At 40.7% G+C, this 19585-nt stretch overlaps 2 protein-coding genes across 3 annotated transcripts in view; one reads left to right on the top strand and one right to left on the bottom strand.

Moving 5' to 3' along the window:
* The window catches only part of nlgn4xb (neuroligin 4 X-linked b), a 68514-nt gene extending 51383 nt beyond the window's left edge, over window positions 1-17131 (bottom strand). The window contains exons 1-2 of the mRNA XM_060937260.1: window positions 17067-17131; window positions 4645-4803 (exon numbers count right to left, since the gene is read on the bottom strand). Of these exons, the coding sequence (XP_060793243.1) occupies window positions 4645-4765 (121 nt within the window). The 5' untranslated portion in view covers window positions 4766-4803; window positions 17067-17131. The remainder of the gene's footprint in view (window positions 1-4644; window positions 4804-17066) is intronic.
* Window positions 16717-19380, top strand: LOC132896438 (E3 SUMO-protein ligase ZBED1-like). Of its 2 annotated transcripts, XM_060937261.1 has the most exons (3): window positions 16717-17074; window positions 17406-17476; window positions 17781-19380. In XM_060937261.1, the coding sequence occupies exon 3, from the start codon at window positions 17886-17888 to the stop codon at window positions 18816-18818; it is 933 nt and encodes a 310-aa protein (XP_060793244.1). In that variant the 5' UTR covers window positions 16717-17074; window positions 17406-17476; window positions 17781-17885; the 3' UTR covers window positions 18819-19380. The 2 variants fall into 2 exon arrangements, with proteins under 2 accessions (XP_060793244.1, XP_060793245.1); XM_060937262.1 differs by lacking the exon at window positions 17406-17476.
* Window positions 19381-19585: the final 205 nt, after the last annotated feature.

Raw genomic sequence — 19585 nt, forward strand, 5'->3', positions numbered from 1 at the left:
CCCTAAGTGTCTTTAACTCACCCAATATAATCAGCCTTATAGATTGTTGTGTTACTTTAAAGTCATTAAGTATCAAAGCTTCATGTTCTGAAGATGAATGCAATGTTTGGGGCGTGGTCATCCAGATGGGGCAGAGTTACATTTAAACACGTTTATCAGGAACTGTTCACCCGGTGGTGCTGAAATTTGGTACAAAGCATAAATGTCCTAATCTGTAAGTTATTTAAAAAACCATTACCTCTCTTGGCCAATCAGGTTTCAGCAGATATTTGACAGGTTAACATCGCCCTATCATCACATAACTTAAGTAGTAGATTTGTACGAGACCCATGAGTACTTGACAACTTCACATAAATTGGCCACAAGATTTGATTTGATTACTGATACCTTCACACATTAAACCAAGCATATTTTTTGGAAAATTATTTTTGCTACTGAAACTGGTCAAGTCAAACTGACTGGTTTTTATTTATTTTTTTAATATAATTTTTTTTTTGCAAAACTGTTGCCAAATTAAGTCTGAGCCTGAACAATTAGCTAAAACATTGAAATTTCTAAACAACATGATAATCACATGCCAGTCAATGCTAGCAGGATGGAGCTTGGGTTATATGACAAAATTTTGAGTATGGCTGCAAATAGCAGAAAATCTGAGTAGCGAATTACCCTGTACATGCACCACAGGCAAAGAGTACTGTACTGTAAACCAGCGTGGCATTAAACTATCCATCAGCCTGTATTTGGGAGGTACTTGCCCCGTATACAATCAAATAGCTGTTTCAAAGGATTCCGGAGTCCAATCGTACAGAAATTTGGTTTACTGCATCATTTTGCTCATCTGTAAATGTATTTTAACCATGACTGGGTTACTGAACAAACATGGCTGCCATTAGCTTATCAGCTTTCAGCAGATAGTGGAATGTATACAGCACCCAAGATAAAGGGTATCATACTTAGGAAATATTTGTAGCATAGTTGAATATACAGAGGATATTACATGGAAGTTTATCTTCAAGTGGTGAATGTATATGTATATAATGAAAATATTTTCAACACGAGAAGATAAAATTCATATCTTCATGCCACAGTGTAATGTACTTTATATTACAGTGCCTTGCAAACGTATTCATCCCCCTTGGTGTTTGTCCGGTTTTTTCGCATTACAAGCCGGAATAAAAATGGATTTTGAGGGGTTAGCACCATTTGATTTACACAAGATGCCTACCATGTTAAAGGTGAAAATTGTTGTTTTATTGTGACACAAACAATAATTAAGATGAAAAAAAAAACAGAAATCTGGAGTATGCATAGGTACATAATTAACCCCCCCAAAATCAATACTTTGTAGAGCCACCTTTTGCTGCAATTACAGCTGCAAGTCTCTTGGGGTATGTCTCTATTAGTTTAGCACATCTAGCCACTGGCATTTTTGCCCATTCCTCAAGGCAAACTGCTCCAACTCCTTCAAGTTAGATGGGTTGCGTTGGTGTACAGCAATCTTCAAGTTATGCCACAGATTCTCAATTGGATTGAGGTTTGGGCTTTAATTAGGCCATTCCAAGCCATTTAAATATTTCCTTTTAAACCACTTCAGTGTAGCTTTAGCAGTATGTTTAGGGTCCTTGTCCTGCTGGAACATGAACCTTTGTCCCAGTCTCAAACCTCTGGCTGACTCAAACAGGTTTTCCTCCAGAACTGCCCCATATTTAGTGCCATCCATCCTTCCTTCAGCCCTGACCAGATTTCCTGTCCCTGCAGATGAAAAATATCTCCACAGCATGATGCTACCATCACCATGCTTCACTGTAGGAATGGTATTCTCAGGGTGTTGGGTTTGTGCCACACATAGTATTTCCCATGATGGCCAAAAAAGTCAATTTTAGTCTCATTTGACCAGAGAATCTTCTTCCATGTGTTTGGGGAGCCTGCCACATGCTGCTGGGCAAACTCCAAATGTGTTTTCTGAAGCAGTGGCTTTTATCTGGCCACCCTTCCATCAAGCCCCACTCTGTGCAGTGTATGGCTTAAAGTGGTCCTATGGACAGATACTCCCATCTCCACTGTGGATCTTTGCAGCTCCTTCAGTGTTATCTTTGGTGTCTTTGTTGCATCTCTGATTAACGCCCTCCTTGACTGGTCTGTGAGTTTTGGTGAACGGCCGCCTCTTTTTAGGTTTGTCATGGTGACCTATTCTTTCCATTTTGCTATAATGGATTTAATGGTGCTCCCTGAGATATTCAAAGTTTGGGATATTTTTTATAACCCAACCCTGGTCTACACTTCTCCACAACTTTGTCTGACATGTTTGGAGTGCTCCTTGGTTTTCATGTTGCTTGCTTAGTAGCATTGCAGAGTCAGGGTCCTTCCAGAACAGGTTGATTTATACAGACATCCTGTGACAGATCATGTGACATTTTGATTGCACACAGGTGGATCTTAATCAACTATTGTGCGACTTGTGAAGTGAATTAGTTGGTAGAGATGAAAGTGGAGCAAAGAAAAAAAAAACCCTGAACTTTTGAAAGCCAAACTAAGATGTGGGGGGGGCAATGTCCCCCGAAAATATTTTAATAACATAACACGCAAAACCCTGCATTCTAGTGCATTTTAGTACTTATTTTCACTAAAACAAGTTATAACTTTTAAGCCTTTTTCATTCATGTACATTAATGATTAACATGTCAAAAATATCAAATTTAATTCCCCTAGTTAATGAGTAATTTTCAGGAGCGCATTTAGAAAACGCTGTGATTTTCCTGGCTACACAGTTAATTACTTTGAAAAAAATCAGACAGTTGAAGGTAAACTCAGCAAAATCCCAAAACAGGACTGTTAAAAAGTAAAGGTCTGTTAGAGTTTCTGAAGCTTTCAGGTTTCAATGTTGGGGACATTGAGCCTTGTTTATCAAGCTTTTAGTAGAGTTGTGCGTTTGCATAAGCTAAAGTGAACTAAAAATTTCCAATTCATATTTATGCGAGTTGAAGCCAATTGTTTACATTAGTTCGTCTTGTCTGTAAATTTAAACACACCAATGAATACCAAATTTCTCATATAAATCAGGGGCGTTGGGTGTGTCACACACTGACTGGCAGCCTAAGTACATTATGTAACAAAAAATAATTACCATTGCTAGTTTTAGGCAGCTTAGAAACCAGCTCTTCCATTATTGCTGTTTCTTCCACATTTTCTTGATATTGTGTTCTAGAAACGGCACTATAACTTAGCTTTGAAACCACAAAATGCAACTTTGCTGGAAAAAATATATATAATAAATTGCTTACCTCTCCACGTCGAAAGAAGGAGGAAAGTTTTGCTTGTTTTGACATGGTGAATTATTAACACAAGAGGAAATACTTGTAATTCGCAACTAAAAAGACTGCAGCTACACTGGCAGCTTGAACATGCTTTCTAGTGCGATTGTGTTGCGCTTGCGCAGAACGATGTCAGTCCTGCGCGACTTAGCACATGCACCTGAAGGCGCGCCTTGGATGCACGCACCTAACGAGCTCTGGCACGCGCGCCGTTAACAAAGAATACCTGTCTTTAATCAATTAACTGTGTTTGGGCTGTTTAAGGACTGAGCCCATGCAAGGACAATGCAAAGTATTACACCGTGTCTAGGAACGCGAAAAATCCGAAAAATAAATTTCTCCATTCGGAAAACCGGAGATTTTCAAGAGTTTTGTCAAATATCCGGATTTCTGGGTATTTCCGGAAGACTTTCATCCCTGTAGTTGGACCAGCTCTTAGTTAGGGGTTTCATATGAAAGGGGGTGAATACCTATGCACACTCCAGATTTCTGTTTTTTTTTCATCTTAATGATTGTGTCACAATAAAACAACAATTTGCACCTTTAAAGTTGGTAGGCATGTTGTGTAAATCAAATGGTGCTAACCCTCCAAAAATCCATTTTCATTCCATCTTGTAATGCAACAAAACAGGACAAACACCAAGGATTATGAATGCTTTTGCGAGACACATATGGACACATCCACAAAAAAATATAGGTAAGTTAATCAAAAGAATTTTAAGTTTGAACCGGTTCGCCATTTTGACAACGTGCGTCTAGTCAGCAAGAAAACACTGGGAGTGATGTCATCGGAGCGAAATATCAGAAATTATGTCACTCACATCCGGGATGTATTTCATATGAAAAATGCAAGTTTTTCAATATGAGAAGATAAACTTCATATATTCAAGCCAACATGTGATTTTCTTTTGTACAGACACATGTGATTTTCTATTGTACAGACACATTCAGAGACAAAAAGTACCCAAATTTATCAAAATTCATCAATTTCCTCACGAGTGACATATAGAGATTTATGTCATGGTTTTGATTCCCCATGCCCTGCATGTGGCTTGTATGAAAAATGCAAGTGGTGTATTCCTCAGTAAAACACTCGTGTCTATGTAATATAGTGTCATATAAATAAAATGACTAACAACAGTATACAGTAAGTGGCGATATTTCTATATGTATTCAGTGACACTAATACACAGAGACAGATATGAGAGTGACATTTCCTGTTTCTACATTAATGTATGCTATGTTTTTTTATGTCACTTGATCAATTAATGTGTGAAATGAGAGATGAAAGCAATCAGAATTCTAACTTATTGAGAGAAGTTAAAGTACGTACCTAAAACCCCCAGACGGTAGTTGACGGTGACGACGATGACATCACCATAGCTAGCAAGGATGCTTCCATCAATCACGTTTGCTGTTCCTTCAACATAAGAGCCACCATGAATGTACACCATCACCGGTTTGAGCACGTCCTCGTCCTCATCACTTACATCTGCAACAAGCAAATATTTTAAAAGTTATAGCTTGAGATTGCAAACTGTGCCTATTGATTCCATTAAAATGGAATTTTGAAAAAAAATACAGGGCATAAATATTATTTGAGAGCAAAGATTAGCAAAAATATGTTCATTATTTCTGCAAGAAAAAAAGAGTAAATTACAATAAACAGAATTGTGTCCAATACTGTGTTTATTACAAGGTGACTATGAATGTCTATAATTTGTGAATCAAATCTTACATACTAGCATACTAACAAGCATACTTGTAGTGTAGTAGCTGCTTCCAGAGTACTGCACATGTAACATACTTGGCCACCTGGGAGTTACAAACAGACCAACCATACTGGTTTGTGTCTCAAAGTTTTTTGCATACGAGCATATTACTAGGCTACTTTCATGCTAAAACAATGCAAACATGCAAATGTTTGTGCTAGCTTATAACAAGTGCATTCTAGCACTCTTTCATAGTAACACCTACTTACTAACATACCTTCATAATTGCACTCTTGCACAGTAACACAATTCTAAACTTGAGTAATAGTATACTGGTACACTTGTGCATTAATATACTAGCATTCACATGTATACTAGTATACTTGGATCTGCACATGCATCCTAGCATACTAACCTCCTTAACCATCTTGAGCCAGAAACAGACCAATCATCATTCTGTTTTATTTATTCTTGCATACTAGTAAACTTACTACCTTACTAGTATACCTGCATGCTAGCTTAGTAGCACATGTACAGTGGTGCTTGAAAGCTTGTGAACCCTTTAAAATTTTCTATATTTCTGCATAAATACTATCTAAAACATCAGATTTTCACACAAGTCCTAAAAGTAGAGAAAGAGAACCCAAGTAAACAAATGAGACAAAAATATTATACTTGGTCATTTTTTTTATTGAGGAAAATGATCCAATATTACATATGTGAATGGCAAAAGTACTAGTGCATCTCAAAAAATTAGAATATTGTGAAAAAGTTCAATATTTTCCATCAGTTATTTAAGAAAGTGAAAATGTTATATATTATAGACTCATTACACATAAACTAAAATGTTTCAATCATTTTTCTATTTAAATTTTAATCAGTATGGCATACAGTACAAAAACATAAAAAAAATCTCAAAATATTAGAATATTTAATTTCGAGTTTGAGTAAAATAGTATGAACACAGTGTATCTCTCGGTCTAGTTCAGTACACACAACCACAATCATGGGGAAGACTGCTGACTTGACTGTTGTCCAGAAGATGATCACTGATGCCCTCCACAAGGAGGGTAAGCCACAAAAGGTCATTGCTCAAAAGGGTGGCTGGAAAAGGTGCACAAGCAACAGGGATGGCCGCAGTCTTGAGAGGATTGTCAAGAAAAGTTGATTCAAGAACTTGGGAGAGCTTCACAAGGAGTGGACTGAGGCTGGTGTCAGTGTATCAAGACCCATCACGAACAGACATCTTCAAGAAAGGGGATACAACTTTCGCATTCCTAATATCAAGCTACTCCTGAGCCAGAGACAATGTCAGAAGTGTCTTATCTGGGCTAAGGAGAGAAAGAAATGGACTGTTGCTCAGTGGTCCAAAGTCCTCTTTTCAGATGAAAGTACATTTTGCATTTAATTTGGAAATCACGGTTCTAGAGTCTGGAGGAAGAGTGGAGAGGCACAGAATCCAAGGTGTTTGAAGCCCAGTGTGAAGTTTCCACAGTCTGTGATGATTTGGGGTGCCATGTCATCTGCTGGTGTTGGTCCACTGTATTTTATCAAGTCCAAAGTCAACACAGCCATCTACCAGGAGATTTTAGAGCACTTCATGCTTCGATCTGCTGATGAGCTTTTTGGAGATGCTGATTTCCTTTTCCAGCAGGACTTAGCACCTACCCACAGTGCCAAAACTACTACCAAATGGTTTGCTGACCATGATATTACTGTGTTTGACTGGCCAGCCAACTTGCCTGACCTGAACCCCACAGAGAATCTATGGGGTATTGTCAAGAGGAAGATGAGAAACACCCGACCCAAAAATACAGATACGCTGAAGGCCACTATCAAAGCAACCTGGGCTTCAAAAACACCTCAGCAGTGCCACAGACTGATCACCTCCATGCCACACCGCATTGATACAGTAATTCATGGTAAAGGAGCCCCAACCAAGTATTGAGTGTATAAATGGATATACTTTTCAGAAGTTGGACATTTCTGTATTGTAAATCCTTTTTTGATTGATCTTCGGGAATATTCTAATAATTTGAGATACTGGATTTCTGATTTTCATGAGCTATAAGCCATAATCATCAAAATTAAAACAAAAAAGGCTTTAAATATTTCACTTTACATGTAATGAATACAGAATATATGAAAGTTTACCTTTTTTAATTATGAAAAAAAAGGAACTTTTTCATGGTATTCTAATTTTTTGAGATGCACTAGTATGTGAACCTTTATTTCAGTATCTGGTGTGACCCCCTTGTGCAGCAATAACTGCAACTAAATGTTTCCAGTAACTGTTGATCAGTCCTGCACACCGGCTTGGAGGAATTTTTGCCCATTCAGAACAGACCAGCTTCAACTCTGGGATGTTGGTGGGTTTCGTCACATGAACTGCTCGCTTCAGGTCCTTCCACAACACTTCAATTGGATTAAGGTCAGGACATTGACTTGGCCATTCCAAAACATTAACTTTATTCTTCTTTAACCATTCTTTGGTAGAACAACTTGTGTGCTTCAGGTCGTTGTCTTGCTGCATGACCCACCTTCTCTTGAGATTCAGTTCATGGACAGATGTCCTGACATTTTCCTTTAGAATTCACTGGTATAATTCAGAATTCATTGTTCCATCAATGATGGCAAGCCGTCCTAGCCCAGATGCAGCAAAACAGGCATAAACTATGATACTACCACCACCATGTTTCACAGATGGGATAAGGTTCTTATGCTGGAATGCAGAGTGTTCCTTTCTCCAAACAGAACACTTCTCATTTAAACCAGAAAGTTCTATTTTGGTCTCATCCGTCCACAAAACATTTTTCCCATAGCCTTCTGGCTTGTCCACGTGATCTTTAGCAAACTGCAGATGAGCAGCAATGTTCTCTTCAGAGAGCAGTAGCTTTCTCCTTGCAACCCTGCCATGCACACCATTGTTGTTCAGTGTTCTCCTGATGGTGGACTCATGAACATTAACATTGGCTAATGTGAGAGAGGCCTTCAGTTGCTTAGAAGTTACCCTGGGGTCCTTTGTGACCTCGCCGACTATTACACGCCTTGCTCTTGAAGTGATCTTTGTTGGTTGACCACTCCTGGGGAGGGTAACAATGGTCTTGAATTTCCTCCATTTGTACATAATCTGTCTGACTGTGGATTGGTGGAGTCCAAACTATTTAGAGATGGTTTTGTAACCTTTTCCAGCCTGATGAGCATCAACACTTTTTCTGAGGTCCTCAGAAATCTCCTTTGTTTGTGCCATGATACACTTCCACAAACATGTGTTGTGAAGATCAGACTTTGATAGGTCCCTGTTCTTTAAATTAAACAGGGTGCCCACTCACACCTGATTGTCATCCCATTGATTGAAAACACCTGACTCTAATTTCACCTTCAAATTAACTGCTAATCCTAGAGGTTCACATACTTTTGCCACTCACAGATATGTAATATTGGATCATTTTTCTCAACAAATAAATGACCAAGTATAATATTTTTGTCTCATTTGTTTAACTGGGTTCTCTTTATCTACTTTTAGGACTTGTGTGAAAATCTGATGATGTTTTAGGTCATATTTATGCAGAAATATAGAAAATTCTAAAGGGTTCACAAACCTTCAAGCACCACTGTATACTAGCATACAGTTGCTTACCAACATACTTGTACACTTCTACACTTGTATACATGTGTACTAGCTTACTTACATACTTGCACACTAGTGCACATGTACCCACTTGCATACTAGCACACTTGCTTACTAACCTACTTGCACTTTTGCATTTAAACACACCTGCATACTTTGCCACTTACATACTAACATAATTATACACCTGTGTACTAGCTTTGTAGCATCCTTGCATACTTAGATGCTGTGGAAGCTGCCCTGATGTGGGTGGAGTACAGAAGTACAGCAGGTGGTTGTTAGTGCTTAAACACACGTTTATTTTGCTTTTCAGCAAGCCACTTTCACGACCGGGACAGTCACATGCACACAAACACACAGTCGCATTCTGGTCCAAACCAACCCCTCCTCTGCTCTCCTACTCCTTTTATACAGCATTGTCACTGCAAGAGACACACACACACACAGACACATTAACTGACGGCAGGTGTACCAATTTGGCCATTCACCTTCCCTGACTCCGCCCTCCATTCACAAGCCGACGCTCGGCCACACCCCCACTGCCACAGATGCCTGCATACTTAGTCCTGCATACTAACACAACTCAACTCTATACTTGCATACTTGTACATATGTGTTATATCTTAATAGCTAGCGTATACCAGCACTTGGACACTTGCTTACTTATATACCTGCATTACAGTCTTGAATTCTAACATTTTTGTATGAGCATGCTTGCAATATAATGGAAAGTATACTCTATATTAGCACACTTTCTTGCAGACTGGTACAATAGAGCCTGGGTATACTTGCACGTTTGCTTTCTAACCTACCTACAGTATTTCTCTTGTAGGGACCTACAAAATACAGCTGAATAAGAATGTTTTCCTTCCCATGAGGGTAATGTCAATGACAGCTACATTTACCATAATCCTTTGCTTTGGTGTGATTTGCTATGTTACGTTTACTTAACTAACATGCTGTCAATTTGTTTGAGTGATGCTATTTAAGCCAATCTGTTTTTAGGAGAGCTGCACTCTTAGGCCCTGTTTACATTATTTCGAATCAGCGGATCATCAGATTAACGTTTTTAAAACGATTCACGTACACACAGCAACGCCAATACACGGATACGCTAATCACATGACTAATTAGACGGCACGTCACATGATCCCAGTGCATATCGGGCATGAGCAAGTCACTCACCACTTGCAAGTGGAAGGATGGCAAGCGAACACCTTCTCCAGCAGATAAACACACCTGGCTGTGATGTTTATGTTCTCACTGAGTTTAAGCGCCTGAAGGAGGTTGAAATGTGTAAATAAACCTCAGTGCAGCTCAGCGCTTCCTCCTGCGCTCCAAATCACTCCGCCCTGAACAGCGAGTGCCCTCTGGAGGGTGCGCACTCCGGCCCTGCGCAGCTCACAGAGCGCGCGAGTGAAGCGCACGAGCAGTGATTAGGGACTGAGCCGCTGTGTGTGTGATCCCAACGCCAGCGAATCAGGAAGGTGGATGTCACAGTGACATTGTCCAATGACGACGTCAGCTAGAGCTCAGCACAGCGTATCCGCGTATCCTCAATGTTTAAACAGCACCGGACCAGACACAAACTGGATTGAATACGTGGGCTCTGGCGGATTCCCATTTCCCGGCGTTTTAATGTGAACGGACAGTGCATCCGCGAAGAAAACGAGACAGATACAGTCTAATGTAAACTTGGCCTTAGCTAATCAGAGGCGCTCAATGGAAAAAAAAACGGGAAGACTGAGGAGCACGAGAGGGGGAAGGTGTGTGTAGATAAAGGAGTGGGAAAGAAAGAGCTAATTCTGTTGTTGAGGTGATTAATATTTGTAATATATTTCCATTGTATTGGCACAAGTATTACTCTGCAGTTAGAAGTCGGGTGTATCCCATGGTTCAGTCACTCGCTTTCTGGACATGCAAAATGACAGTGCAGCTAGGTTAACTGTGTTTATTTTCATTTGCTTTGAAAAAAGTAAACTGGACTCTAAAACGTGGATGTTTGAGCTAGCGACGTTGTGAGGGACAGTCAGCTGCAAACGCCAGCTGCATTTTACCAAGAGCTGGAAGAGAGAAGTGCTTCACTGGGTCAACATGCTAATTAGCATTAGAGGTGGGCGATATATATCATCTACAATAATATCTTAAATGTTGTTCTGACAATGTGCAATTTGACATTATTGAGTATTTAAATTATTTGGGAAAAAAACAATGAAAGGCACATTGAAACTCCTCATTCGCCAAATGCATGCTGCAGAAGCCATACAGTAGACAAGATTCACAGTAAACATGGTCTTAGTGATCACGTGATCTCTCACCAGCAGCCTCAGTGGCAACACACGGATCAGAGTCGCGCATGGTTATGCTAATTCGGAGGAAACATGCAGGAATCTCCGCCCCCCGCAACGACCTCATCGGATGATTTAGTGGCGAGATGTAAGTCTACCTCTCTAGCGTGGAAGTGGTTTGGTTCTGACAAGACTGACGTAGGTCAAAATACGGCTATATGCAAGATATGCCGAAAAACTGTCGCCATGAAACTCAGCTCTACAACTAACCTGTTCCACCACTTGCGAACTAACCACACGAAAGAGTATGAGGAATATGAAAAACTTCGCAACTCTGCAAGCACTACTGCAGCCAAAGAAAAGATGAGTAAACCTGCACAACACACTCAACAAACCCTCGCTGAGTCATTCAGCAGAAACGTGCCATATGACAAAAAAGTAAATGATGGCAAGACATCATGAACGCCATCGCTAATTTCAAAGCCAAAGAAATGATGCCGATTCAAGTGGTGGAAAGCGAAGGCTTTAGACATCTTGTGAACAGCCTAGACTCAAGATATACAGTGCCAATTTGTAAATATTTTGGCCAAACTGCTCTACCTAAGTTGTATGAGTCAAGTCGCAAAATATTGTCAGAGAAACTGCAAAATGTGTCACACTTTTCAACAACCACCGATTTATGGTTGAGCAGGACATCCAAGCCTTACCTGTCTTTGACAGTGCACTTTATTGATGAATCCTGGCTACTTAAGAGCTACTGCTTGCAGATGTCCTACTTTCTAGAGGACCACACAGGTGACATCATTGCCCTTGGTCTGAAAGATGCCCTCACCTCATGGTTGCTGAGTGAAGATCACATGGCTTGCATGACTACAAACAGCAGTTCAAACATTGTCCATGCACTCCAAATCCATACATGTCACCCTTTGGTCAATCAAACCTGTATAACCAACCTCCAAAATCCTTATTTCCCTTATAAAATCCTTATAAGATGCAAATTAAAATAATTTACCTCAAATTTGAATGATAATTAACAGTGATATATCCAGGGATGTGATTTGGGGCTGGTGAAATTATCTGAAAATTTTAGCCGGGGGTTTGGGGGCCGCAGGCCCCCAGCTGGTCCAGGGCAGCGCCCTGGTGGGGGGACAAAGTAGTCAATGAACCAAAGTAGTCAAATTTTGAAATGCAAAGTAGAACTGTCCAGACAAGTCGCCAGGTCATCACAGGGCTGACACATAGACACAGACAACCATTCACACTCACATTCACACCTACGGTCAATTTGCGCTACGTTCACACTGCAAGGCTTAATGCTCAATTCCGATTTTTTTGTGAAATCCGATTTTTTTGTGAGGTCGTTCACATTAACAAATATATGCGACTTGTATGTGATCCTCAGTATGAACGAAAAGCAACCTAAAAGTGTTCCGCATGCGCATTGCAGGATACGACGACGTCACACGCAGTGAGCATGGCCAGTGTTTACGGAAGTAAAACCGCCCGGTTGCGGTATGACCCATCCAATTTAGCTTGAATAGCTGCATCCCCCCAAATGGAAATCAGCTCCCTAACCTCTGTGTCCTTCCATTGAGAAGATTCAGAACCTTCACAGCCCGAAGTGTCCCTCGCATTGATGTCATGCGCAGGGGCGCAGATACGTTTTTTGAACTGGGGGGGACAAAGCAGCCAGCAAACCAACCCCAACCCCGATATGCCTGTCAAACTTGTGGGTTACCATAGCAACCAAGCTCGAGCTCGCAACCTGTGCAGTCTGCGCAGCTCAACCAACCGAATATCAGTCTTTGTTTTGTTTTATGTGAGTTGTTGCAACTATGTATACACTGCTGTGCACCTCAATAAACCGAATGGTAATTAGTCTTTTGATTTTTCCGTGAGGTTTGCCTTATGCAAAGAAAGACAGCATAGACGTTTTTTCCTTCCTATAAGTGGGGGGGACCGAACAAAGTGAATTTAAATCTGGGTGGGACGAATCCCATCCGTCCCCCCCTCTATCTGCGCCCGTGATTATGCGCCATGTTGTTGTAACTTTTTTTGAGAGACCCGCCGCCTACTTCAGCGCAGAATAGTGACGTTTGTGGCTTGTTGATGACGTGTAAGTCGGATGAATGCGACCTGGCGGTTCAGACTGAAGTCGCATATGAAAAGAGCGGATAGGAATCGGAATTAGGACCACATATCCAAACGGCCTGGGTCGGATTTGAAAAAATCGGATCTGTGTCGTTCATATTGTCAATAAAAGATCGGATACAGGTCACATATGGGCGAAAAGATCGGATTTGAGTCACTTCAGCCTGCAGTGTGAACGTAGCCTTAGAGTCACCGGTTAACCTAACCTGCATGTCTTTGGACTGTGGGGGAAACCGGAGCACCCGGAGGAAACCCACGCAGACACGGGGAGAACATGCAAACTCCATACAGAAAAGCCCTCGCCGGCCACGGGGCTCGAACCCGGACCTTCTTGCTGTGAGGCGACAGTGCTGACTGCTACACCACCGTGCCGCCCTTAAATTTTTTTTTTTATTGCTGTAAATTTTGTTAATTATGCCTTAGATATCACGGTAATGTGTAAATAATGTAATGTATCTACACTGGTTGTAAATTTAATTAAGTTCATTCATTCATTTATTCATTCATTCATAATTATCATACTTTTTTAAAAAATAATTTAAAAAATAATAAATAAATAATTAATAAATAAATTTAACAACCTGGCTGATAACACTGGTAAAGATGATGTTGACACTTCTCTAAAACGAAACTAACTTCATATAGTAGCCTCCATATACACACACTGAAGGCTCAATCCCAAATCACTTCCTCCTTCCTATACAAGTGCCCTACACCGCACACACAGCGAGCCCCTGTAGTCTCTCTAGTGCACTCTATATGCCTTATGGAGCGGTTTGGTCTTCAGCGCAACAGATTTCCTCTTCATCAGCGCAGTGGAGCAACAGGACAGGGGGCGTTTCCAGCTGCGCAGCGCTCACTTTCACTTGGCCTGTTAGCCAGAGCAGGCAGCTGCAACACATATTTTGACTTCCTATGTAGCCAGAAGAAGCTATACATGCTCCAAAATAGGATTAAATTATAAATAAATGCCCTTGACAGACTTGTGTTTAAGCGGTGCATTAAAGCTCTTGCTAGCTACATGGCTAAGTAGCAACAAGCCTGAGTGTAAAGTAACAGAACTTCACTGCTACTAGCAAGCCGTGCTAACTCAGGAGCTAACTCTGGTGTCGGGTCTGTTCCCTGAGCAAATGTTCGTCATTTTACACCCAAAGTGGAAATATTTCCGCGGACTAAATGACGAACGGCATCTCCTCCTCTCTTTCCTTTCCTCTCCGCCCAGCACGCCGGTACGTGAACTCATTCCGGGTGACCGTCAGCCAACCTCTCGCCTCCCTAAACACACACACACACAAAGCCCACTAGCTCAACCCAGACAACCGTGTCCTGTCAAACACACTCGGCTCTGTCACGTCGGACAAAACGCACACATAAAAAGCTGAGTTTGTTCGTGACCAAACGCCACACACTCACAGATAACACACTGATGCGTAGAGGGGCCTCCAGCAAGCACGCCATCTCTCTCTCCCTGAGCGAGAGACGATCCGCCCCGACCTGAACAAATGTCTCACAGTATTATGTCCAACGTCTGTAGCAACCTCTTTCTCCAACCATTCCCAGCGGAACTTGTTTTTCACTATTCTGTCGATTTCTTTAACTCGATTTGCATTTTTACGCTCAAGCACGGAGGCTGCCATCTTTCAACTCTTTGTTTGAAGCGAGCTTACGTACAGCTATCTAACAAGCGCGTTCATTGGTTGTTACAAAGCGATGGGCCAATCACGTACCTCGTTTCATCTCAATGACAGAATTACTGAAAGTCAGAACGAATAGGATACGAATGCGGATTTTTGAGCGAAAAATCGGAAAAAAATTTTTTTTTCAAATTTTGAGGTGAAAAAAGCGGAATTCCGCGAATTCGCGGAAAAATCACATCCCTGTATATCCCAGTTACTTTTTATTCAGTCAGCCAACCTCTCGCCTCCCTAAACACACACACACACACACACACACACACACAAAGCCCACTAGCTCAACCCAGACAACCGTGTCCTGTCAAACACACTCGGCTCTGCCACGTCGGACAAAACGCACACATAAAAAGCTGAGTTTGTTCGTGACCAAACGCCACACACTCACAGATAACACACAGATAAAGTCAGAACGAATAGGATACGAATGCGGATTTTTGAGCGAAAAATCGGAAAAAATTTTTTTTTTCAAATTTTGAGGTGAAAAAAGCGGAATTCCGCGAATTCGCGGAAAAATCACATCCCTGTATATCCCAGTTACTTTTTATTCAGTATCAATAACAATAAACCTTCAGAATGAATACAAAGCTCCAATGTTTGACAAAAACACAAAGTGTCACTCTAATGTTCTGAATTGTACTCCATGACCGCTTTTTTAGCACTCTGCACCAATACCTCACTAGGCTGCATGTCACAGCAAGTGTCTAGCTGTGTTGATCTTACACTGCAGTAGGCCAGGTCAGTGTGTCTGCATTCAGGTTCTTTCTGCTCTCTGTGTGTATCTTCCTGACTTGAGAGAAAACTCTCTCACAGTCAGCATTACTGTGGGGTAAACAGAGCACTGCCTAACTTGAACTAAAACGCCCACTACCTTGTGTTTTCTGTCTTTTCCAGTTGTTGTCATATCAGTTTTTGAGCGCGCAAATACTGTCATCAGTGGCTGATTTTGCCTTTGGCTTGCATTCCGCTGATGTAGTTTTGATTTGAAATGTTCTTTCACATCATACACTCCCGATGCTGCAACTTTGATGTCACGCACACACAGTGTGCAGTGTGCGTATTCGTCGTTTTTGGAGGCTGCCGGTTGGATTATGCCATTGAAAAGGTCCTTCCATTCAGGGAGAAACCTACCGCTGTATTGTGTTTTGAATTTTTTTGCCGGAGTGCCCATTCAGAATCTTTTCAGTCGCTATTGAAAGTCGCTCAGGTGGAAATACGCTTTTCAAACAAAATGTTACTTCACGGTTGGCGGGATCTCGCAATGCGGTGTGCGTATGATCAAAAGTGGAATGAAGTCTCGCTACCACACGATAATGCGCAATTTCATAAGACTCTTTACTGGCTGTGTTGCAAGGATGGACGGCGGTGGAGCAGACAGAGAGCCGGAAAAGTTCTTCCTCCAAAAGTATATTTTTTATTTTTTCTATTTTCTAAACTTTTCTTAAAATAGTGCAAATATTTACAGTGCACCAACCTTTGTTCAAGTTGCCAAAAAGAAAACTATACAAACAAAATAAGAAAACACAAAAATAAAGAGGCTTCAAGTTTGCCAGACTAAATTAAAAAGACCCTGAACAAAACTATTAGTCACCCAAACCACAGCACCTTCAAACAAGACGTTCCAACCACAACTGAGACTCTGGAGCTACTGCAGAGCTTACATACCCGCAGCCCCTCCCACAGTTGAGCCCAAATTGCAAAATTAATCAATCAACTAAATAATGACATCCTAAATACAAAACAACAATTTAAAGAAACAAACACAAAATATACAAACATCCAAAATAATTTTCTTTAACCAAAAACCCTTCAGTGCATAGTAAAATACATGTTTCCCCAACACCAGTAAAACACCCCCATTAAAATAGTCCGTTCTACCAAACACCCGCGAAACCCCTCCATAACAAGCCAATGGTACAGTCCCTCAGTTTCCCACAACAAACAGGAAGTATGGTGGAGTTTGTGTGAGGAGTTACTGAAAACTGTTTTGTGTTATAAAAATGCTAGAACTAAATAAACTTGACGTTAGAAATAACCGGTTTGTACATGTGTTTCCTAGACCATAGACAATGCTTAACAGATGGGAGATGAAAATGCTTAGAAATGTGTGATGCGTTTTACATCTGAGTGGAGCCAAACAAATGTTACTAGAATGCCGGGAGGCCTTTCCCTGCATTCGTAACAAATGCTGCTCTCGTTAGAAACTATGGCAAACGGTGGAGTATGAAATGCTTGAAAACTAGTAATACCCATACAGAAAACGGAAATGAAGTGCAACTCACAGCGACAGGTCAGCCAAGATGTTTGAACGTTGCCGGCAGATTGCTGCCTGTGCGCTTGCGTGAGAGAGGTGTGTTTGTGTGTGTGTGTGTGTGTGTGTGTGTGTGTGTGAAGGTGTGTGCGCGCGAGCGTCACGGCTCACTCCGTGACAGGCTGTCTGTGCTTTCTGTGGTGTACAGTACGTTTGTAAATGTTATGCGCTCTTTTATCATCGTGGGAATTGATTATAGCTCTAAATAAATATTGAAGTTTTTTTTAAAGAATCCGTATAACTTTATTTGTACGCCTGTATACTACGTTTATTGAATCAAATCCATATAAAATACGGACATTCCATATAGGTTGACATGTATGCAAATCAACAGCTGGACCAGGCTACCATGTTTTGGGCACTGGCTTCATATTGCCATTGGTGAGTAAATTAATAGGCCCCCCCCATAAATAGCTAAAATAGCTGTTTTGGATAACAAAAATATAAGAGAACCAATAAAAATAAGAAACATCTTTTGACAATTTAACAAACTCAACCCCACTACATGAAAGATGTTAAACTGCAATAGCCTAATACAGCATAATAATAATAATAATAATAATAATAATAACAACAACAATATACAACTCTGTAATATTAGGCGTACATGCCTGAGAATGTCATTATATCACAAAATGTTTAATTGGCTAACAAATGTTTTGTTTATATGAAATGTTTTCCACAGAGGAGCATGCGTGATCCTAGAGTAAGCCGTGCCAATGGAGTACAGTATGTAAGAAGGTGGTTGGAGCTTTTTCCAACAGCTGTAAAATGAAGAAAGCCCTGAGTGATGCTCAAGAAGCTTCCTGAACATAAACTAATCACCGAATCACCCACAAGATGGAGCTCCAGACAGTGCATGATTGAGCAATTTGTTGAACAAGAGAAGGCCATTCGTTATATGCTGGGTGCAGACAGAAAGTGCCGGCATCTCATCCCAACCTGGCAAGATGTTGAGGTGCTAGAATCAGTAAACAAAGCACCTGGTCCTCTGTTAGAGTTTACGGATGCGCTTTCAGGTGAGCAAGTTGTAACAGTCTCCTACCTCAAACCTGTCCTGGCATCGTTCAACACAGAGGTCCTGGCAGTTAAGTCTGACGACACAGACCTAACCAAAACAATCAAAGAAACCATTCTGGAATACCTGAACATGAAATACAAAGAAGACAATTTGGATGACCTCTTAAGTTTGGCATCCACACTTGACCCCTGCTTTAAAACCTGCTACAATGATGATGACCAGATTGAAGCCATTTCATCAACAGTCACCACTGAGCTTATGACCATGGCAACAGAGGAAGACCGTGCTTCCCCAGGCCCCTCAACCACTACAGCTCAGGGTACCACTGCAGAAGGTGCAGCAGGTGGTGATGACACCAGGGAGTCATCCAAAAAGGCCAAAAAATCATTCAGATGTTACATCAAAAAACAAGAAGTCAGAGGAGGGGAGTCACTTGCCACTGCCATTGAAAATGAGCTCAAGAGCTACCTGATGATCCCTGAGGTGGACAGTGAAGTCAATCCACTTGAGTGGTGGGAATCACAGGAGGTCAATTTCCCCAGGCTGGCGAAACTGGCCAGAAAATATCTATGCATCCCTGCTTCAAGCAGGCCTTCAGAGAGGGCATTCAGCACAAGTGGAAATGTTGTAACCTGTCACAGGTCTTCACTCAAGCCTGATGCTGTGGACACATTAGTGTTTTTGGCTCATAACTTGAAGTAAATAACCTGTGCAAGTGAACAGTTGGCCTATATTTTTTTCTGCAGAGTTCCAGCATATTGTTTATGCTAGTGTGTGCTATAATAACAATACTTGGTATTTTGTCTATTTGATTTAAAATTGTGGATTTTGTTTACATTTTTATGATATTTTAATTTAATGACATTTTGTTTACAATTTTTACTATATTTTTGTACACTACCTAAGATAATATGGAGCAAACCTGTTTTGGCATATTCTCCTGTTTTGGTTTTGTGTGATTTATGTACAGCCCTGGACATAACTTGAAGTTGGTCATTGTTCAATATGGCCATAAAATAGATTAAGTTGGTGTGCAATGTTCTGTAGAAGGCCATAAGATAGATTAAGCTGGTGTGCAATGTTTTGTAGAACATGCATGGAGCACTTTGTTTACAATGTTAACAAATGCTAATATTTCATTTATTTGCTCTTGCTCATACAGTATGCTGCACAATTTACCTCGCAGCAGAGAATCTGAATGTTTACCCATTCAATGTTTCTATATTGGAGTTTAATTATGAGGAGTCTTTGAATTATTTTTACTTGAATGCTGAAGTTTAAAGAAAATAAACAAGAGCTGTTGTTCTGAAACATTGTGTCCATAGATGTGATTGGTAAGCAACAGTGAATAAGTTGTAACTCAGGCATTTTTAAAAAAAATCACATTTTAAAGGTTATTGTCCAATTATCGAGATCATCAAAATAAAAAAAAAATCGAGATATTATTTTTGCCCATATCGCCCACCCCA

This window comes from Neoarius graeffei, chromosome 13 (genome assembly GCF_027579695.1).
Source record: "Neoarius graeffei isolate fNeoGra1 chromosome 13, fNeoGra1.pri, whole genome shotgun sequence".
Taxonomy (NCBI): domain Eukaryota; kingdom Metazoa; phylum Chordata; class Actinopteri; order Siluriformes; family Ariidae; genus Neoarius; species Neoarius graeffei.